Below are 21,454 nucleotides of genomic sequence, written 5' to 3'. Positions count from 1 at the left end.
TAAATTTTACCTTCGATTAAACTCTTATACTCTTGGCTAAAAACGTTCTTATCAATCCATAATGGTTGTTGAGAAAGTGCTTCAACAGACTTTTCGGTGGTTCACCTCTCCTATTAGCCAAGAGCTTCCGTACTTGAGAATCTTACGGCCTTTGAAGTAGACTCTTTGACTTTTATATCAGCTTTGAAAACACTCATACAGAAATTCAAGTTTAGTCACAGGAACTAGTTAGAAACTAAGCGACAATTTTTCGCAAACCCTGAAACTAAAATCTATGTCTAAAATCTCAGATAATTATAAACCCTATCTTATAGTCCCTAACCAAAAACAAGTATTTAAGGCTTCGGTTTGCTTACTTCGGTATTCGAACCGATAAGACCATATAGAAGTCTAAAGCAACCACCCAGCTAATCAGGCATTGTCTACTTTATCTGTATTTTTTTGTTTTTGGCCCAAGATCGCCTAGCCATCAGGCATATTTGGGGAAGTGGGAATTCAGTTGCCCATTCAAGCCCAATCGAATCGAAAATGGCTGTCGGCCTGTACATCGGCGTACTGTTCTTCGTCCTAGCTCTCGGAGTTTTCATGAAGGTGAATTACGAAACAGTTTCAATTTTGAAGAGGACACTTAACTGAGTCAAACATTTCCTCGACAGATTGCCCAGCTCGCGTCCCGGAATCATAGACGGAGGAGTAAGTGTTTTTTGATCGAAAAATCGTTTTTACAATAATAAAACTGAGATAAGATATGAGTAATAAAAGCCAATCGTGTCAGAAGCTCCGAAATAGCCGCCAATAGTCAGTCAGTTAGTTGTGATGAAGGAGTGGTCACAGTTGGATTACTTCAGTCATGGTCTCGGCATTTGGTTCTTTTGCAATAGTATTACTGGTCCTTTTCCTAATCATAATAGTAAGTAATGGAATAGTGTTTGACAGGAATATGCTCTAAAGGATATCATTTTATTCCCAAACACAAAAACAAGTTTCTTGCAAATGCCTACAAGAAAGTACAACGCAGGATTCCGGGATATCGCAACTATGGAATGGAAAATGGTAAACAAAAATATGATTTCGATTAATGGTAGATTGATAAGAGCTCCCCTTAAAAAAATGGTCAATGAAATTAATTTTAATCAAGGTCTAGAATTTAAACAGATTTGTTTTTTATTTTTTGTCACCCAAGATAAGATATAATAGCAAAGAATTATTAAAAGATCTTAACAACCAATAGTTAGTTGTGGAGATTTTTGTTTCTATTTAGTTTCTTGAAGATTATTTCTTTGTGAAACATTCGCCAAAAATATTTTTTATTTCGCAGTTGGGATTTTTGAAACGAATTCTCGATAAGATATGCCATCGAAGGCCATAATAATGCAGTTAGAACCTTGGCGGTCCGAAATAGCCGCCAATAGTCAGTCAGTTAGTTGTGATGAAGGAGTGGTCACAGTTGGATTACTTCAGTCATGGTCTCGGCATTTGGTTCTTTTGCAATAGTATTACTGGTCCTTTTCCTAATCATAATAGTAAGTAATGGAATAGTGTTTGACAGGAATATGCTCTAAAGGATATCATTTTATTCCCAAACACAAAAACAAGTTTCTTGCAAATGCCTACAAGAAAGTACAACGCAGGATTCCGGGATATCGCAACTATGGAATGGAAAATGGTAAACAAAAATATGATTTCGATTAATGGTAGATTGATAAGAGCTCCCCTTAAAAAAATGGTCAATGAAATTAATTTTAATCAAGGTCTAGAATTTAAACAGATTTGTTTTTTATTTTTTGTCACCCAAGATAAGATATAATAGCAAAGAATTATTAAAAGATCTTAACAACCAATAGTTAGTTGTGGAGATTTTTGTTTCTATTTAGTTTCTTGAAGATTATTTCTTTGTGAAACATTCGCCAAAAATATTTTTTATTTCGCAGTTGGGATTTTTGAAACGAATTCTCGATAAGATATGCCATCGAAGGCCATAATAATGCAGTTAGAACCTTGGCGGTCCGACTGCCGGTAGAGCCAATCAGTTCACATAGAAAGCTTTTCCCGAGTGGTTATGGTTATGGAGATTCCCTTCTTTACTTATATCATAGTCCTTGCCATATTAATCCTAGTTATAGTCGTAAGTGGAAGACACAATATCCGAAGTACATTGTAGTGATTTTATATCCCAAAAATAGTATCTCTTGAACGCCTACAAAAAGAGCAGCCAGGCTGAATGTGAGAGGAATACGGCAGCCAGGTTGGAAAGAAGTCATAACATGCGAAATGGTGAGAATGGATCTGTAAAATAAACAAATAGGCTAAGGGATTTAGTTGGTTATCAACTCCCCCGACTCGTAACTGAATCTTTTACCGCCTGTCGCTATAATTAGCTCTGATTTGCTTATCAGGTAACCCGGCAGGTAAAATTACCCAAGTCAACGTGATGCAACGTCAACTTTATCTTTGTTTATCAGATAGCATTCAGCTTTATCGTAGCTCCCCAGCTCTGGGGTATATTTTTATATTCCTGTGGCTCTCCACTTTCCTCATTTGGATTTCCCCATTTGCCGGCATCACTGCGAAATGGAGTTCGTAGAGTATTACTATTTCACATCCTTTTTCCTGATATTCCTCATACTGATCAGGGTGAGTGGGGTTGGTTGATTTCAAGCGACTCATAAGGCTAATTGTGGTTCATTTATCGGAAGGCCTATGTGTGTCCAAATCACAAGTGGAAGTGCATCTGCTGCCTCAGTTATAGCCAGGAATCGGCGGGTGAGTGAGATTTTGTAAACAAGTAACCCCGCATCTATCTGTCAAAAAATAATATCCAAAATTATAATGTTGAAAATATTAATTTTGGAACTTAAAATTCATTGCCTAAAAGGTCAGAATTAACTTTTGATTCAAAAACGTTCGATGGTTGTGGAATTTTGGTTCTTTGGCATTATAGTGCTGATCGTTGTGTCCCTTATAGCCCGGGTAGGTTCTTCCAACCATTTGGATATCATACTTGTTCACCTCCTTCCATTAACCTTCTCAAGGAATGCTACCTTTTCATAAAGCTGAAGGTCGAGGAATGGAACATGAGGGTCTATGCTCGCCTTTTGCGCCACGAGGTGATGTTGCGGTTGGCCATTGAGGGTAAGAGATCCCATGTCCCACATCCCATATTGTTTATTGCAAAAAAAGCGCACAAATCTTAAGAATGAAAAGCCGCAAAAGCTCCGTCGATAAGATAATGCTTTTAATGATTCTTTGGGGGGTGAACAACAGTATCAAAGAACAGAGAACTTTAAAGATATGGGGGAAGCCAGCAAATAGCAAATGGAACAACTTGTTCCCGGCATTCTACGTCGTACTTTCTTAAAACCAGTCCAACCTAATCCATCTCAGTCTGAGTTTGGTTCACTTCTCAATCGGCAGAATGCAGATGATGGTTATATTCTACATCAGCCTTATGTTTTTGCTGGTGGCCTTTGTGAGTTAATCGTTTAAGGAAAAAGATCTTAAAAAGAAAAGGTCGTTCTAAGGTCATGAATAGTGTTTTTGATTAATTTTGAAAAATTGAAAATTACTTAAATGGCTCTTTAAATTATCCTACATATTTTATATAAAGTATTTTCATATAAAATTTCCAAAAGTTTTACACAATCTACTTTGTAATGCTTGTAATCTAAAGTATGTAATCTAATGGTTCAACAAAACTAATCGAAACTACTTTTGCAGTTTGATAATAACAATTAAAAGCCTTTTGAACTTACATTGTTGTAAATTAGAAATGATTGTACTCTTTGTATGATTTTTAAAACATAATCTCAAGTGTAAAAAGTAATTTTTATTACCTAATGATACTGAAACTTGTTTGTTTATCTTGCATATCAGAAAATAAACTAATTAACCAAGAATATATATTCGCAATCATGAGAAGACTTTTTCCTTAAATAACCCTCTTGGGTATAAACTTATTTTTAACCCTTATCTGTGCCTTAACAGCTTTGCTACAAAAGCAGGAAAAACATAGAGTCCGGGGAGTACGATGCCGATGGCTCCGTATCGGAGGGTGTGTCCGCAGGTGCGTAAATGCTTCTGTACCTTTACAGTTTCCATATAGATTGCGATATGGAAACAAAAACAATACAAATAATATAAATTATGTGTGTGTCGAGGTTTAATCGGTAACTTGTCCACCGATTGATAAGAGCAGCGTTGAGTGGGGTTTCGTTGGTGATTAAACTGCTTCGATGACTGTCATGGCTTTTGCCATTTTAGCCGAGTTTCTTGCGCGCTCCGAACGGTGCAAAAAATAACTCTTTCCGGTGGTATATCGGCCTCCCTTCAAATTCTTTTAAAATGTCCTCGTATGAGATTGTGCAAATTGGTTGGTTCATTATAATCTGTATTGTCGCAATTCTGATCAAAGTGAGTTGAAGCTAAAATCTATTTAAAATCCTTCGTTGAGGCAAAGATAATTTTAGGTCTGTGTCCTTTGCGCTCGCAAATCGGAGTCCAGCGCCAGCCAGAGTCCTTCCAGAGGACCTGGTCCTGGTCGCAGCGGAAGCGACGCCCCAGCACGTGTCCTGGAAAGCTATCGAATAGATCCTTCGGGTATTAGTCGGGTGGACCCAGATGAACATGCAGCCCCCAGGCAGCCAGGTAAACCGAAAATGAGTCACAACTGGTTGTGCTTCCATCCGATAAGGTTCCATTATCTTTTGTTCCCCTTATCGATATATATTTTTTCGGTGTCTCGATTATATTCCGGCTACCCACAAATGGTCGACAGTAAAATTAATTTATTCAGATGTTCGGTCGCATGTCTAGGAGCTATGTAACAATTCCATATTCCGCAATATGGCCTATCAGTTTCCTTGGTGCGAGTTCGGGGTCTTGCTCCTCTTTTTCCTCCTGATCCTTTATTTTTCAATCAGTGTGAGTTGTTTTTATCGAATGATTTCCATTCTTTTGGAAAGAAATTCTCGAACGGATTATTCCAGAGATGTGTGGCCGAAAAGCGGAAACGTCGAGCCAGAACAGTGCCTCTGCCACCTTTAAGCGGATTCAATGCCTCCGGCCAGTCCACGCCGGTAGATGGTATTAGTCACTTAAGCTGGACAACAGGTGAGCAGTTCAGGTGACATTTAACTTAGCGGGAGAATAGTTTTGCTCTCATTCAACGGATATTTCTTATCTATGTAGGGAATGTATTTTTCTGATTTAATTATAAAGCTAATAGGTTAAGTTTTTATTAGAAATCAGATATTGTTGGTAGGAAATATTTGAAATATTTGTTATCTTATAGTTACTAGTTAATTGCCTTGATTTCTGAAAGCTTATTGATAAAAGGTACTAGGACAAACTGGCTTCGAATTTTTAGTTAAGGTGTTGTTTGTCCACTTCTAATTAGAGGTACTATTTGATTTTTAAGTATGCTACTTAAACCTGTATGTCATGAAAAACAAATCCAAGACACAACGCATTTTAAGACCCCCTTAAACCGTGAAAATCCCTTTCTAAATGAACGACCTTTAAAACTGGCAATAATCACGTGCTCTGTCGGCATTATCCCAAACGCAATTATGCGCATATCTGCCAGATATAGATACATTACCTGCTAGACGCTCACACACATGACTACAGAGACATTCCGTAATGGCAATAGAACGTCAGAGAGCGAACTCCGGGCCGTATCTTATCGATGTTGGTTCTCCGTGCGCTTATCACACGGCCCTTGACACACCTGTTACCTATTACCCGTTCCCGCCGCCGATAAGTCTTGGCCAAAACGCTGGCTGGCTAAAAGCGTCGACTGATGCGACAGTTGGTGGAAGGCCTCTTCATGGAGCGAATATCTATCTCGGTTTTCCCGCATCCACGTGAATCTACTACGGTAGCTCCGGACGCGTTCACCACGACCTCGAATATGTCTTCCCACATACCGCCCTATGTGGTGTTCTTCTTTCTGGCCTTCATCTCCTGTGCGATTACCTTCTGCTGCCTGAGATTCTGCATTTGGATCTGTTTCGAGGCCAGACAACCGAGGCAGAGGATGCGGAGACCACGTCGTGGTAGGTTGCACTCCATCCTGCCTCAAATTAAAAACGCAAATTTTGGCGGCTATCTTTTGACGGATATATTATATACACACTTGACCAATCAGTCGGTTAACTTGGCCCAGATAAGATTAAGTAGAGTTTCGACCGTTTTAGCTCAGTTTTAACTTGTCCCTCAAGTGATTCGATTGTGTATTTAGTGGCTAAAAGGAGTTCTTCAATATGGATTTGTTCATCCTCTATGTGGGATGTTTCATTATCTTCTTCCTGATCATGCCCATTGTGTATTTCGTTATGCAGGTATCTGTCCGGAATGCCGAACCTCCTTCGCGTCCACCTCGCTCAACAACGCTTCTCCGATTAGTTTTTATTTGAGTTCTCTGTTTGCCTTTATTTTTATTAAAAGTCCCAACTAAAACTTGTTCAAATATTAGAAAATTGTAAATTATTTCGTGTGATATCATTTCTAAAAGATGCAATATTACGCCGTAAAGATTGTTAAGCGAGGCACGCTGCCACCTCTGGCCCGATTTAATCTTTAAAACTTCATTTCCATGAAGTTTTTGCTATTTGCACTCCTTAACGTATGCTGTGGAACGAATCATCGGGCTTTTGAGAATCCATCGCCAGGACGACGTCAGAGACGACGTCAACCTCGAAGCCAGTTAGTAGGCATTGGTATGTATTATTTGGAGCCAAATCAAATGAAACTGAAATTGATATGCTGGCTACGTGAGAATGTGGGTGGTGGGTGGTTGGAGGGTGGGAGGTTGATGATCAAGTGGCTCCCATAAATCCATAAAGGCTGGAGTGTTTGCGTATTGTGGACTTTGTAGCGATAAGGCTTTCTGGGCCGCCTTGCAGATATTGCAAATCAGTTTTAGCCAGGGGGGTCAGTCTTTTGGCAAGCTTGTTGCACAATGGGTGCGAGTCCTCTGGTTACTTTCCTTGTTTTACTCCTGATTGGTTTTGCGGCCTATGCGGCCCTCCAGGTAACTACGCCCTCTACTGCCCGAATTATTCTTCTCCGAATTAACATTGATTCTCTTAACCATCTAAAAGTTTGCCGTCGTTTGGATTTTGCGATTCTTCTGCTCCCCCAGACGCCGGAGCTCTGCCAGTGAGCGTTGTAAGTTGCACTGCCTTTTGTTCGCACCTACCCACCTACCTACACCAATCCTATTCAAATATATGAGTACACTTTGTGTATATCTGATATATGAAGCAAGTTTTATGGGGCGTATAGTATTACCGCCATCAAACATGGCGTACAATCTAATCTTGGCCAAGCAATCAATGGCCGTCCCACCAAATGGAAAACTATGGACGGCACTTGGGCCCAGAAAATGCCAATCGCGGCTGTAGTTTGGCTTTGATTACGCTTTGAAATGCACGGTACTGATCCTGTGATGGACTGGGATAGCGACTTCGGCATCCATGTCGCAATCTACCTGTCCCTGGTGCTTCTATTTTTCTGCCTGCTCCCCCTGGCCTGCTACTACATTCGGGTGGAGAGCAAAACCCTGGCCAAGATCTGTCCACCGCGAAGCTGTCGACGCCGTCAGCCGAGGATCAGGCCTCAACGATACGACATTGGAATCGGATACGGAATGGGAATTGGTAACGTGTGCCAAAAAGTGAACGGGGTGACAGGCTATCTAATCGTTGGTTTTTGCGTTTGGATGTGGGGGCGATTATTTGGGCCGCAGTCTTCTTGGAGGCGGAGAAGTCGCAGAATGAGTCTGGTGGCTAATTTGATCGTGGCATTGGGCTTTGTGTTTGCCGTTTTCATAGTCAGCCAGTTGATATTCGTAAATATTACTCTCCAACTAACTCGGATTGGTGTTAATTTTTGTTCAATTAGCTGGCTAAAAGGATCCACGACTCTAGGACTCGGAGAATACGGGAACAGCGGGCCCATAGAGCAGGTTAAGCCCATTGTTGTGACCTCTAAAAAAGTGAAAAGTTTCAAAAGAAATCACAAGTGGTTTATGGTTTTGAAAATAACATGACGTGGTTTCTAATCTACAATACGAAACACTCCATAGACTTTTATAATAATCTTTGCAAAACGTATAATTTCATAATTAATAACCATATGTACATCAGATGTAGAAAATCTTATAGATATTGATATGGTTCTCTAATCAAGCCTACCTGATTGATTAGCTTGTTTTTTTTTCTTTTGTTAACAAACCCGACTGATTGATGAAATTATGGAAGTGCCAATAAGAAACTGATATGGCTTTTGTTTTTTTTTGGATTTTCCTCTTCGATGTACTCACATTGTTTTGACTTTATCTTCTTTGATTTCTTCCAGACCGTCAAGGTAATGTGTTCACCGTGCCGGAGGAACGTTCCCACAACCGCTATGGCGACATATTCTTCATCGAGCCCGGCAGCGAGGAGGCGAACCGCATTCGCGAGCAGCTGGAAAAGGATGAAAAAGAGCTGCCCAGTTATGATGAGGTGATGCGCATGTGCAACCTGACCACGCCCACATCAGCGGCGGCGCCACTGCCGCAGTCAGCGCTCCCCGAGCCTCTCGGGCCCATTGGAATCCCAGCGCTTCCAGCTCCTCCGTACTCGGAAACAGATCCCCACTTGGATGCCAGTGGAGCTACAGTTATCGCCATGGAACCGGTACAGCCGTCTACATCCCGTGCCGCACAGATCCTGCCAACGGCGGCGCCGCCTGCAACTCCATCCCCAGCTACACAGACAACAGTTTGAGGACAAATCCTGGAACTGGAACTGAAACCAGGTGCCACTCTGGGCCATACAAATCTCCGTTTGTATGCGCTTAAAATACAGAAATGAACATGTGTGATCTTATTGAGTACATATTTAGTTAAGCCTTAGAGTTTAGTTGTGAGCTATTGTAAATAAATATTTATAAAATATAGGATGGAAATTAAAGAGAGTTTTATTTTAATTTTTGGTCGATATGATGGTAATAGAACTTTCAAGAAACTTTCACCTTAAAAAAAATCGTAATGAATCTTAATGAAGACTTCTGAAAATAAAACATAATACATGTAATTCTAAAATACCCCCAAATTTAATAACGGAAACCAACTTAAAACAATGACTAAATTTAAACTCTGACCAGTATTTTAAATCCCGCTTTTAAAAAGCAATCGTTATCGATATTCAAACTTACCGCTAAGCAGCGGGCTTTTTTGGGCCTCAAACCAGCAAACCCTGCTTTGGTCACACTGAACAAGCTCAGGAACATGTCAAGAGCCAAAGTACTCTGTTTATCATTATTATTCAGCAGAGCTTCCCCACAAGATTCCAGGGTTTTTCAAGATGAGTTCCATTAAGGTAAATATGTGACAAGAGCACTGGATTATCATGTTAAAGATTAGATTGAATTTGCAGTTAAAATGCGAAGGGGAGACCTGGAGCAGGCCAAGTCCCTGGAGGCGGCCCTAACCGGCCTCGGCGAAGTAGAAATAGACCCGCAACAGGGGCGGGTGATCATCCAGACCCAACGACCTTGGTCAGAGGTGCATGACAAAATCGAAGCCACTGGTTTGACAGCCGTGCTCTCTGGATTTGGAGGCCAGTCGGCGGTGGCCCTTATCAACACAACTGGTAGCGTGGTGGACAAAACTCCTGTCCAGGGAGTGGTACGGTTCACGACCATCACAGCGAAGGAACCGGGAGCAGTGGTCGATGGCGTAGTTGATGGACTGGCACCTGGATTGCACGGCTTTCACATTCACGAGTGCGGGGACACGTCCGCTGGCTGTGCTTCCGTTGGTGCTCACTACAACCCGCGACAATCGCCCCACGGCAGTCCCACAGGTGGGGCCGCGGAACGACATGCTGGGGATCTAGGTAACATAAGGGCGGATGAAAGCGGTAGAGCCACATTCCGATTCGTAGACCCCATTCTGGAGGTTTGGGACATCATTGGCAGATCTGTAGTCATAACGTCTAGTCCGGACGATCTGGGGCAAGGGGGCAACGATCAAAGTCTAGTCGACGGCAATTCGGGAGACAGGTAATACAATATTTCATTTCTTGTATAGAATAGTTCAAAAAATAAGTGTTTTTTTTCAGGATTGCATGTGGAATCATCGCACGATCGGCTGGTATCCTGGAGAACTTTAAGAGAATCTGTGCCTGTGATGGAGTTACGCTCTGGGATGAAAGGAACAAGCCAGCAGCTGGAAAGGAGCGCTCGCAGAAGCTTTAGTCTCTTTTGTCACTTGTCCCAGTTAATAAACGTAATTTATCCAATGACTAATCGCAAAACTCATTCAAAATTTAAATGCTTTTAAAGTTTTATTTAAAATATTTCTTTGCAGTTTTTTTTTTTTGTTTCTTTTTGTAAGTTTTCCTTAGTTAAAATTAATTTGCTTTTAAATTATTATTATCTGTTGCTCTGCCAAATAACTACGGGAGTCGTGTGTATGTTCGTGTAGTGTGATTGGTTAACTTGAATTGTTTTTGTGGGGCGTTAAAACTGAAGAACATACAGACACGTTTCTTGTTGTACTCGATAATAATAATGATAATATTCGCAATGCCTAGTGCATTTTGACATTAATAGATATATGTGTGTATATTTAATTTGATTCCTCCGTTAACACTACGGCGCATGCCCCGATCCCTAACCCACATCCCTGGGAGCTAGGCGATTCCGAGGGAACGCGCTTTCTTTATGTAAATAAGTGGTACAAAATATTTAAAGTGTATATGCGTATTTCTAAACCTTATTTACTTCGTTTGCCAGCCGTATTTACATATCTGCTGGTCTTTTGTACTCTACGTGCCTTCTTCGCCTCCTCCGGTTCTTCGGTAACCTCGGTGCCCCCGGCCGGCGCCACGGTCACTGTTTGCGTAGCCGACTGTGAGGGAGTCGCCAGCTTCATGGAAACTGGACTGACTATAACGCCGCTGCGCTGGTGATTGCCATAAAAGAGCTTCGGCGAGTAGCCACCGGCTGTCTGCAATTGCTGATTGGATTGGGCTGCCTCCGCCGCCTTCGAAGTGGACGCAATGGCATTGGATGGGACATCCGAGGGCTGCTTCCGCTTGAGATTCCTTGCGGCCGAACTCACAGCCAGGAGCTTGGCTGTAGTAGACTCATCCGGGGAGGCAAACTCCTTTAGCTCGCCCACGCTAACATCACTCTCGGTATCCCCATCAGCATCCTCGCTAATGATGATGAAGTGCTCCGGATCGACACCTTGGTTGACCAGCACCTGGAAATCCTCTGGTGGCACCACAGGTGCTGCCTTTTGATTGCACGAGCTGCACACGGCAGGAATGGCTGGACTTTTGGAGCGCCAAAACTGCAGCTCCGTTTTGCACTTGTTGAGCTCCTGAAAGAACACCAAAGTCTTAATCCATCGGATGGTGGAAAAGGTTACCCAACCTACCTGTAGAAGAGTGGAGAACTTGCGAGCCATCTCCTCGTTTTTCTTGTCATTCTCATCCAGCCGATTGGCGTACTCCAACGTCTGTTTCTGCTGCTCCGCCAGGAGATTTTGCTGCTCAGCCAACTGCTTACTCTGCTCGGCGGCTTTCCGCTTGCAGGTTCGCAATTCGGTGCGCAGCACCGTCAGCTGGTTGTTGTACATCTTCATGCCCTGTTTAATCTTCCGGATGCCCTTGCGGAGCACCATATGATTCTGTGGCGGCGAGTTGCTGGCACTGTCCTCGAGATCTGAGCTGATGGCAAGAATGGCTAAAAGAGCAGGAAAAAGAGTTACTTTCATAGACTTGAGAATCGCTTTCTTAACTAACGTCGTTTTGTGGTGGTGGGCAACTTGTAGAAATCCTTGTTGAAGTAGGCCAGACCCGGAAGTGTGGGCTCAATGCGGTCCTTGAAATATTCCATGGCCATGGTGGAGAGATCGAAGAGCTCATCGGTCACCCGATAGGGTCGCTGCAGCCTGGGCGTAATACTGATATAGTTTAGAATAGCTTGCACTTCATCCAATATCTGAAAAGGGAAAAGTGAAGAGAATTAGCTTTTCGGAATACCAACACTGATATAGTTCTCTACTTACGGCGCCTGGAAAGAAGCAGCAGTGACCCCGCTCAATGTGTTTACCCATGGACATCTGGAGCAAGGAGAGCCGCATGTAGCAGGTCTCAATGATGTCGCACTCGCAGGCCAACGGATGGTTACGGCGTGCCGATTCCCGCCGTGGCATACTGGCCTTGATCGACTGGAAGCGGCTGAACGTAGTCTTGATCTGCTTGGAGAAGGCTGCGTTCAGCATGGCCATAGAAATGTCGTTGAAGCGATGCGACACCTGCAAATATGCATATCCGGAATGCGAGTCAGATTGCGGGCATAAGATATGGGATGATCTGGTCTGGCCTGGCCTGGCCTGGCTAAAGGGGCAGATGAAAACGATTCACTGGTTCGGGACTGGGCTAAGATTTCGGCTGCTGGGCTAAGCCCGCATCCAGTGGCAATGCAAGGTAGTGGTTTTGCCTGTTATTAAATTATATCAGATTACATTTGTCGCCGCTACCTACGACGCATACACATGCAGGCACTCGGCGGTATGCATACACACACACTCGATGGTGTGATGGGAGGGGTAGACGAGGTGCAGGCAGCAGGCAGCAGCATAAAATGCCAACAAGACACAAACACCGAAGTGTAGATACCCTAAGACCTTGAGTCGTGGAATTCCTCTTTAAGATGAGTTAACAAGAATAAATAAAAATGTTATAGCCAAGGTTTCGATGGGACAACATGGTCTTTTTTTGGGAAGAAGCCATGCCAATCATGTCTTGGTGAATCATGTCTCTTTCTTGGCCGGAATCATGATCAAGAGCTCCCAGTCCTGCTAAATATAAACAATCACAAGTGCATGCGCCCTCGTGACAAAGTTTTAATTGCCTCCTGCAAAGGAAAAGAACGCACCAACCAGCCCAGGCCCGACCGACCGATGACGACCGATGTCGTGGTGCTTTGAGTGGCAAAAATAATGCACATAACACACCAGAACGGAACAGAACAGCAATAGCAATAGAAGAAGCAACAACAATGTACAGGGCATACAAGTGCAGGTAGTTGGCTGTTGGATAACCAAACCAACCAACTCTCTTCGCCCGTCCTCCCACGCTCTTGCACTTTTCAAATTGCTTTTTATTGATTTAATAGCCCCCAACCGAGGGGGGAGCGGAGATGGCGGCACTTACCAATCTGAGATTTGAGATTTTCTTGTAGTCCAAATAGCTGAGCGTCTTTTCAATCAGCTCGTTCGGCAGATCAAGCAGATTTGTCGTCGGGGTGGTGACATGACCACCAGGAGCAGCAGCAGCAGGTCGCATCCGATCGCTGGTGGTCCGCTGGAGCTGCATATTGTACGAGTGGTGGCGGGTCACCACACTGGCCGAGAAGGCCAGGGTGGCCGGTGAGGAGAGCTGCGATTGCGATTGCGATGGATTGTTGTTGTAGTTGGCCGTGCGCCGCAGGACGGATGTACGGGCGCCTGTGGACTCTGGATCCTGGGCTCCCTGTTGCGAAACCGCATTCGGCGACGACATGGAGGATGAGGAGCCAGAGGTGCTGGCAGCCTCTAGTGGCGGGGCAAAGTTGGTTCCAGCTCCGCTGGCGGCACTGCCGCACATTTGGCGGGTGGACACCATCTTTCCAGGAAAGCGACGTTTGCTTCACTCACAGCAATGGACAGAATAGGTCCCAGCGTCTACGAAGAGCTGCAAGTGCCCAAAGAAACAAGCATTACTTAAATACACTCCGTCAATATACAGTACGATAGCGTTCTGCTCTTTGCGTTCAATTGAGCGTCTCGTCGCTTTTTTTTCGGTTGTGAGAGATTTCTTTCAAAAATTTGCTACGCACTTCAAAAATTGAATATCGAAGCTGGCTTCGTACCGTTTTCGTAAATGGAACTATTGCATTGGCATCGTTTGTTTCGCGGCACAAGGTGGCGCACAGTGTCTAGCAGGAAACTTGGTACTTTTCAAAGCAGCCACTAAACGCTGACATCCACTTTATCCCACTTTTTTTCAAGACAATTAAAACTACATACACAATCCGTGGCAAAAAATGGTCGAAGTTTAGAGTGACCAGTTTGCGAATTCAAATATACCTGCATATAACCGCCATCTGGCAGCCCTGCCAGCAGCATTGCCAGCCCAAAAATCAATGTCCGGCAATGTAACTATCAATGTGGCCAGAAACTGCTATAAAATGGCTTAAGCAGCAACACTGGCTCGAAATGCAGCTCGAACAGCGCTAAAATAGTGAAAAAAAAAATAGTTTATCCAACACTCCAGCGCCGAGCGGTTAATAAGAAAACACACACGAATTAAATGGTAATTAAACGGCAGTTGGAACAACAAGCTAGCAGGCGGGGCGACTGACTAGCTACCGACGTCGGACGGTGAAAGCCAAAGAACGTCGCCACGGCGGGTGTGTGTGTGTGTGTGCGAGTCTGTGTTGACAAAAATACAACAAATCGCAGCGAATCGAAAACAGGAAGTGTGTAAAAGATAAAACATGAAGAGCACTTGCAGTGCATTAAAATAAAACACTTATAGCCCCCATCACATAGTCACATAGTCACCGATTGAACTATAAGTTTGGCGGGGCAGTCTCCTCTCCCTCTATCTCTCTAGACGGGGGCGTTTTTGATGTGATGTCCAGTGAGCTGTCATGTTTTAGCTGATGGTTTCGTTCGTGTTTTGATGCTGTGGTGGAACATGAGACCATCACGTCACTGCCAGTGCCAGCTTATTGGTCCGCATTAATCCAACAACCAAAATCGGCCAGTGAAATCGGATCAATTGCATTTAAATATCGGGTTAGAAACTCCGCGGTATATACATACATACATATACATATTTATGTATGGCCTTTCGTGCATGTGTGTGCGTAAGCGTATGACTGTTTGCATACATTATAGCTTATATTGGGAGTATATAGCGTAGATGAGTGTAACCGCTGATGGTCTCAGTTTGTAATTTCGCTTTTGTCTTTTATCAAAGTTTCGCGCTATCGCCAAGGGAGCTAAGAAGCAGCATCCGCTCCCCAGACTCGCCAGTTCCCGCTCCCACTGCCGCTCCTCCGTCTACTCCTCAGCCTGATCCTCAACCACGTCCTCCTCCTCCTAGTCCCCTCCTGGTTGCCCTGCTCCGGCCAACGATGACGGATGGCGAACAGCAGGAGGCACTGGTCAAGCGGGCCGAGGACGAGCGGGAGGGCATCTTTCGCCGCTACGAGCTTGGCCTGGACCCCACCAACAAGGTGGACTCCTGGGAGAATCCCACCTTCGAGATCTACCACATAACAGACAAGTAATTAAGAGCCATGAAATTCTTGATTCCATTCTTGACAAACTGATAACGTATCTCATCGCAGATATGGCTTCATGCACGACTCCCGCCTGCCGGAAACCCGCGACGCTCAGGAGGTGCATCGCACCAAAATCGAAGTGGAACGGGTTAAGAAATGGGTAAAGATGCTGGAAACATGGCCACCGCCGCCGGACAAGCTACACAAGCGCATATACAAAGGGATACCCGATCGGATGCGCTGGCCGGCTTGGCTAAGATTGCTCAATGTGGAACAGTCGATCGAGAATAACAAAAATGTGTACAACCGCATGCTGACGCTGGCCAAGAAGTACTCGACGGAGACGCGACAGATCGATGCCGACGTTAACCGGCAGTTTCGGGACAATCTTGCCTACCGGGAGCGCTACAGCGTGAAGCAGTGTTCACTTTTCAATGTGCTCAACGCCTACAGTATCTACAACTCGGAGCTGGGATACTGCCAAGGTATGGCCTGTGTCGCCGGCGTCCTGCTGCTCTACATGCAGGAGGAGCAGGCCTTCTGGGCGCTAAACACGCTAATTACGGACCAAAAATACGGAATGCACGGGCTGTTCATTGAAGGCTTTCCCAAGCTGACGCGCTTCATCGACCACCACGATCGCATACTGTCCAAAATAATGCGCAAACTCCACAAGCACTTTACCAAACACAACGTCGACGCACTGCTCTACGCCATCAAGTGGTTTTTTGTGGTCTTCGTCGAACGAGTAAGCGTGATAATATTTCATGAAAATTCTGCAACTAAAACCTTGAATGTTTTTCAGGTTCCCTTTAGCCTTAGTCTGCGTGTGTGGGACATATTTCTATTGGATGGCGATAAGGTTATACTCTCCATGGCCATCACGATCCTCTATCTCCACAAGGATGAGCTGCTGCATCTCAAAGACATGGACGCCATCATCGAGTACTTGCAAGTGAAGTTGCACAAGAACTTTGGCTACAACGACGACGACGCCATCCAGGCCCTGGAACGCGTCATGAAAAAGCTGAAGGATCTGAAGCTGGACGTCCCACCGCCAGCCAAGTCAAATGAGTTTCCCACGCGCACCCTGGGCGACTTTGTGGAGGCTGACATGGAGAAGAAGATCGGTCGGAGGCGCAACGATTACACGGATACCGAAAAGCAAGTCATAACAGATGTGATATCAAGGTTGGGTATTGAAAGAATATTGAATGAAAGTTAATAACTTTTGATTGGTCTTCCAGACAAGAACAAAACGCGATTGAGGTACAATCGACAGTGTCCTACGAGACTTCGGAATGCGCCACGGGTGAGTCATGACATCTACACACATCCTAACACTCTTTTTAAATACTAATACTAATGCTTGCTTTCAAACAACCAACTTACCCCGACTGTAACTATAATCTGTGCAATTTTAATTCACATTTCTTATTTATTTTGTATTGTGTGGTGCAAGTTAATCACAATTTGTCTGTATATACGATGTACATTTGTATGTAAACAGAAACACAATCAGTTCCCCAAAACGAACTTTTATTGGTGTTTTCTTAGTTGTAATTGTATTGATCTGTAATCCCTATGTACAAAGTCCTGTTTAGATATAGAACCCGATACGGCATATGTATTTTTCTGTTTATTTTGAGTAGCAATGTCTAGATTTTCTTTGAGTTTGTTGTTCGAATCGTAGCCACTTTCCAGCAGCAATCCAATCGGAGTGCGTCATCCGCCTGGCCGCAAACGATTTAATTCAATAATATGCTAATATTGACCTTTGCACGTTCCGAGGGGTGGGATAACGACAGTTCTATATTTCTGTACAGTGTGATGATGATTGGGTCTTAAAGCGGCAAAGGATTAAATGTATAGTGGTTCGGGATGGAGGAGAATCCCCCTAATGTTAGAACTACTAATGGGCACTAACTGTATGTGTAAAGTATTAGAGTTTAAGGGCTGGACGCCGAACGGCCAATAACCAAAAGATCATGCTTATTCAATACGCCCCTCGACTCTCATGTCATGTGTAATCGGAAGAGCCATTCTGTAACCATTGTCTAACATTGTCTGCTGCGTGTACATATGTATATCCGTTACGATCACATGCCACCGCCCGCTTCTGCGTCTGCCCGGCTACAAATCGGTCCCCGCTCAAAAACAGATCTGACCTAATTCGCAATCGCTTCTGTAATTTTGTCCTTAGGTGATGCATACTCAATGAAAACGTATCAGAGTATCACTAGCCTAGCCACCTCACCGGCGAATAGCAGCTACTCGCTGTACAGCAACGGATATGTGGTGACCACTCCCGAGAGTGTCCAAGACAATGCTCGCAGCCAGAGTATCCACAATCTCAGCTATCTCACCGCCCAGCAGCAGTCGTATGCTCCGGCCAACGGATTGCAGCACATGCGGCACAGCTTCAGCAGCGAAAGCGATAGTCGCAATCGCCTCGATCTGGATCAGGCGTTGGAAGCACTCCAGCGACAGCAACTGCACATGCACACAAAGAGTCCCAGCAGCCAGGGGGTCTATATCATCCACAACGGTCACCACCAGGAGGCATCGGATCGGAACGGAGTGAACGATGCTGATGATGATGATGATGATGCGCTGAGCGTAGAGAATACGCGCCTCTAGTTATAGTTGATCCGTAATCTTTCTTTGTGTAGTTAATTTTTCCTCCTCTGTTTTTGTATAACGCATATGCCAACTCTAAACATTCAAATAGTAATTATCCACGTACTTAGCTTTAATTTTTTGTGTGTCCAACAAGCAGGAAAATTGAATTGTTATCATTTGCTCCTAGCATTTATTAATTTTGTATTGAATGTTTTTTTTTTTATTCTGCATACATTCATGTCCTTAAACTCTCTGATATTACCCACCCGAGAGACTATTGTATTCCAAAAGAAATCAACGAAAAACTGATAACTCCTAAGATTCCAATGATTTTTCCACGTACAACGATTAATATTTATTGTTATCCGCTTAACTACTTTCCACACTTCTTAAAACCAGCCACCTACTATCTATTATCTACGTACTTTAAGCTTTGCCTTTGCATTTACTATGTTTTTGCTTAACGATGAAACTCAACTTTAGTTTATGTTAAAGCCAAATTGAAATAGTAGCTGTAATCTGATTAGCCAATAATTATAATATTATATGATATATCTATAGATAAAGTACCACACAAATAAAATGATTTTGTACTGAAAAGCTACTTGCTTGCCAGCATGATTGATTTTCAATTCGATCCCTCCATATTATTGTATGACAAAGAACTGTTCCAGGTTCAGAATCCAGTATTTATCCGCAGTATTCGATTCGATTTGCACCTCACAACCAACAAAAACACTAACACCGCTAACAACCAAAACTCACATTGCCACCAACCATCACAGCCACAATCGAAAACTAAATGCAATTTTCCCAAAATCAAACTTTTTTTTCAAACGCATTGGCAATACGACGAACTCTGGGATCAAACGCGTTGACAAACTCAAAACATTCAAAAATCCAAAATCCAATTCCAAATAATTTCAATCGGCATTTATTAGTTACGCTTACTGTTCCCGAGGACTCGCACTCAATACGAAGTTCGCTTGCAGGTACTTCAGTTGCCTCGCACGGCTCGTCGGAGACCATGTCGCTGGAGGACAATAAGTGAGTAAATCGCATTAATCACTTAAAATTATTAACTAACTAATAACTTATTAAATATATAGTATTCACCTGAAAACCGCCAACATGCTACAGAACACTCCGCAGCGGGAAATGCTGCTGGGCACCTGACGTCAACTGCCGCCTGCGACTTCCACGCCGCAGGCAGCTGCAGAAAACCGCCACACACACACCACAGGATCAGTCACACACACAGCCACCACTAGCCCCGCAGCGGACACGGGAAGAGCTGCAGGAACTAGTCCCAGAACTTTGGGAGTCAGCCCGAATTCTTCGCCAAGATCCACACCCACACCGCCGCCAGTGCCACCAAGATCGCCCCTGTCGCTGGGATGACTGGCAAAGCAAAAGTCGGCGGCGGCCAACCAGAGCGGAGTCACCTAGTTCTTGGTCAGCGCCGTCGCCGACTATCTTTGTAGCTCTACCACCGCTGAAGCCACTAGGAATACTTGTCTAGTACACCTTTAGAAGCAGCCTGGCATCAAGTTTCCAAGAACCTAGAGCTAACACCTTTGTACATACTAAATGCTTCTGAAGAACAGTGGAATCAGTTTCTGGGATAGATGCGCCAAATTAAATTTACAACAGTTACGAGTTAAACAATTGATGAAAAGCAATCGAGAATTAAATACGCTAAATGCTAAAGGAACAATATTTAAGCAAGAGCAAATCGTATCTAATACAACTACAAATCGGTTAGAAATCTATTAATTGCATAATTGAATTAAACCTAAACCCAAACAAATATATATATTATAGAAATTGTTGTAAATTTGTACTTGTATATACGTACCGAACAAAATACAAAGCAACGTTAAAAAGTTACGTCCATTGAATGAAATCGAATGTAAAGAGCGAAAGCATACAACCAAAAATATTATTTGAAAGCTATAGGCAGCAGTATGAATTAATTACGCTAGATATTATGTATATGTATAGTTATAACACAGCATAGCAGTACGCGGCAAGACAAACAACTGACAAGTTAAACGAGTATTTATAATTCATTTCATTATGGACCTTCACACAAACCAGAATCATTAGTTTAAGTTACTCAGAAAAAGGAATTATGTTTATTTAAGTTTAATTTATGTTCAAGCAAGTTTCAAATAAAACTGTCAACTCAATCTAAACTAGTCCCCCGCCTTCGTGTCTAGTTTGCCGCCCTTCTCGATGATATTCCCAAGATCCTTAAGTGACACCTCTCCGGATCCTCGGGCCAAGGGTTGTGGTTGATTGGGACCCGGTTTCCAGCCCACAAAGTAAATTATTTGAAAGGTAGCGGGCACACCGTTCTCATTGGGTTTTGCGTACAGCTCCTGGTATATGGCACTCGCCGCCAGCATCGTCTCCCGACTAAGATGTACTGGCCTGTTGAAGGCGGCATTATTCTCGGCCATTCCTTTGAGATCCCACATTAACTCGAACATGCTGGGGTAACCGATAACCAGTTCGTCCGTATCTATGGTTAGCATTGTGAAGCCAGCGCGGTTGAGCAGGGAACCTATGTCCCGTATCTGGGTAAAGGGCGAGATGTGCGGGGAAATTCCTCCTTTTCGCTCCAACTCCGCCAGTTGAAGGGAACAGCGCAGTTCGTACAGCGTGTCTCCTCCAAACATAGAAGCTATGAAGACTCCATCAGGCTTTAGGCTGCGCTTAATGTTGGCAAAACAGCCGGGCAGGTCATTTACCCAATGTAGACTCAGACTGGAGATTACCAGGTCCAGGGAGTTCTCCTCAAACTGGGGGATACTTTCATTTAGAAAATGACTGGAAGAATATTCGCGGTTCACTCACATCTAAAGTCTCTTCATCCTTCACTAACTTCCGCATTTTGAGGCCAGGAGTGCCCTGGGCCTGCTCCAACATGCTGGCACTGGAGTCCGTCAGCGTCAGATGCTCTACGCTCTCCGCCAGGATGTGTTTCGAAAGGTACCCACGACTGCATCCAATGTCAGCGGCTGCCTTAAACTCTCGTTTAATGTCGAATACTCGGTCCGCCAGTCGAAAGCCCACCTCTTCTTTTAGGTAATCATAAAGTCCAACATTTTCACTGAAAATATTATATTTCAGTGGCAGATTTCAACAAATTAGAGAAAACTCACCTGAGGGCAGCACGCTCCTTTTGCAATCGCTTGGCATTTCGGTCAAATATGTTTTGGGAGGTCTGTGTAAGTGAAGAAAGGGATCGCAGCTCACATCTGACCTTTAAGGTCGATAACTTAGTTAATTTTCTCAACATAATCCGGTGGAGATGTTTTCAATGCTGTAATAAGCCACCGGCATAGGCAAGTGAATGAAAATGTGAAGTCTTAGCCGACTATTTCCTACCCTACAGTTAAAAATTATGGTTTTCTCTACTGAATTATTTTATTATCCAGGATACTATATATTATTTTTGTTAAAACTAAAAATTAAAAAATAATCC

At 43.6% G+C, this 21,454-nt stretch overlaps 5 protein-coding genes across 25 annotated transcripts; 3 read left to right on the top strand and 2 right to left on the bottom strand.

Annotated features, from left to right (window-relative positions):
• Positions 1-504: 504 nt before the first annotated feature.
• On the top strand, positions 505-8,955 carry LOC6494009. Of its 16 annotated transcripts, XM_032451064.2 has the most exons (4): positions 1,378-1,523; positions 1,597-1,666; positions 2,184-2,274; positions 8,362-8,955. In XM_032451064.2, exons 2-4 carry the CDS (start codon positions 1,607-1,609, stop codon positions 8,772-8,774), a joined length of 564 nt encoding a protein of 187 aa, XP_032306955.1. In that variant the 5' UTR covers positions 1,378-1,523; positions 1,597-1,606; the 3' UTR covers positions 8,775-8,955. The 16 variants fall into 16 exon arrangements, with proteins under 16 accessions (XP_014762530.1, XP_014762534.1, XP_014762528.2 ...); XM_014907044.3 differs by lacking the exons at positions 1,378-1,523; positions 1,597-1,666; positions 2,184-2,274 and adding exons at positions 505-591; positions 657-693; XM_014907048.3 differs by lacking the exons at positions 1,378-1,523; positions 1,597-1,666; positions 2,184-2,274 and adding exons at positions 760-910; positions 984-1,053.
• Positions 8,956-9,229: 274 nt separating this feature from the next.
• Positions 9,230-10,311, top strand: LOC6494010 (copper chaperone for superoxide dismutase). 2 transcript variants are annotated; one of them, XM_001961116.4, is made up of 3 exons: positions 9,230-9,368; positions 9,413-10,053; positions 10,113-10,311. In XM_001961116.4, exons 1-3 carry the CDS (start codon positions 9,354-9,356, stop codon positions 10,246-10,248), a joined length of 792 nt encoding a protein of 263 aa, XP_001961152.1. In that variant the 5' UTR covers positions 9,230-9,353; the 3' UTR covers positions 10,249-10,311. The 2 variants fall into 2 exon arrangements, with proteins under 2 accessions (XP_001961152.1, XP_014762537.1); XM_014907051.3 differs by having other exon boundaries at positions 9,237-9,368; positions 9,426-10,053.
• A 7-nt stretch (positions 10,312-10,318) lies between these two features.
• Positions 10,319-14,146, bottom strand: LOC6496561. 3 transcript variants are annotated; one of them, XM_032451061.2, is made up of 6 exons: positions 14,075-14,146; positions 13,221-13,739; positions 12,071-12,319; positions 11,805-12,003; positions 11,438-11,745; positions 10,319-11,380 (listed from the first exon to the last, which is right to left on the bottom strand). In XM_032451061.2, the coding sequence occupies exons 2-6, from the start codon at positions 13,668-13,670 to the stop codon at positions 10,769-10,771; spliced, it is 1,818 nt and encodes a 605-aa protein (XP_032306952.1). In that variant the 5' UTR covers positions 13,671-13,739; positions 14,075-14,146; the 3' UTR covers positions 10,319-10,768. The 3 variants fall into 3 exon arrangements, with proteins under 3 accessions (XP_032306952.1, XP_001961151.1, XP_014763876.1); XM_001961115.4 differs by having other exon boundaries at positions 13,918-14,124; XM_014908390.3 differs by having other exon boundaries at positions 13,885-14,118.
• Positions 14,147-14,191: 45 nt separating this feature from the next.
• On the top strand, positions 14,192-20,159 carry LOC6494011 (USP6 N-terminal-like protein). Of its 3 annotated transcripts, XM_032451062.2 has the most exons (7): positions 14,195-14,360; positions 15,033-15,341; positions 15,406-16,087; positions 16,145-16,530; positions 16,587-16,651; positions 18,903-19,008; positions 19,071-20,159. In XM_032451062.2, the coding sequence occupies exons 2-7, from the start codon at positions 15,190-15,192 to the stop codon at positions 19,135-19,137; spliced, it is 1,458 nt and encodes a 485-aa protein (XP_032306953.1). In that variant the 5' UTR covers positions 14,195-14,360; positions 15,033-15,189; the 3' UTR covers positions 19,138-20,159. The 3 variants fall into 3 exon arrangements, with proteins under 3 accessions (XP_014762538.1, XP_032306953.1, XP_001961150.1); XM_014907052.3 differs by lacking the exons at positions 18,903-19,008; positions 19,071-20,159 and adding an exon at positions 17,543-18,598 and having other exon boundaries at positions 14,192-14,360; XM_001961114.4 differs by lacking the exons at positions 14,195-14,360; positions 18,903-19,008; positions 19,071-20,159 and adding exons at positions 14,389-14,526; positions 17,543-18,598.
• On the bottom strand, positions 20,071-21,369 carry LOC6496560 (arginine-hydroxylase NDUFAF5, mitochondrial). Its single transcript, XM_001961113.4, has 3 exons — positions 21,132-21,369; positions 20,824-21,079; positions 20,071-20,768 (listed from the first exon to the last, which is right to left on the bottom strand). The coding sequence occupies exons 1-3, from the start codon at positions 21,266-21,268 to the stop codon at positions 20,160-20,162; spliced, it is 1,002 nt and encodes a 333-aa protein (XP_001961149.1). The 5' UTR covers positions 21,269-21,369; the 3' UTR covers positions 20,071-20,159.
• Between the last annotated feature and the right edge of the window lie 85 nt (positions 21,370-21,454).

The sequence above is a fragment of the Drosophila ananassae genome, chromosome 3L (assembly GCF_017639315.1).
Source record: "Drosophila ananassae strain 14024-0371.13 chromosome 3L, ASM1763931v2, whole genome shotgun sequence".
In the NCBI taxonomy this organism is placed as follows: domain Eukaryota; kingdom Metazoa; phylum Arthropoda; class Insecta; order Diptera; family Drosophilidae; genus Drosophila; species Drosophila ananassae.
The sequence above is the reverse complement of the archived record's forward strand: the minus strand, read 5'-3'. Positions and strand labels throughout refer to the sequence as shown.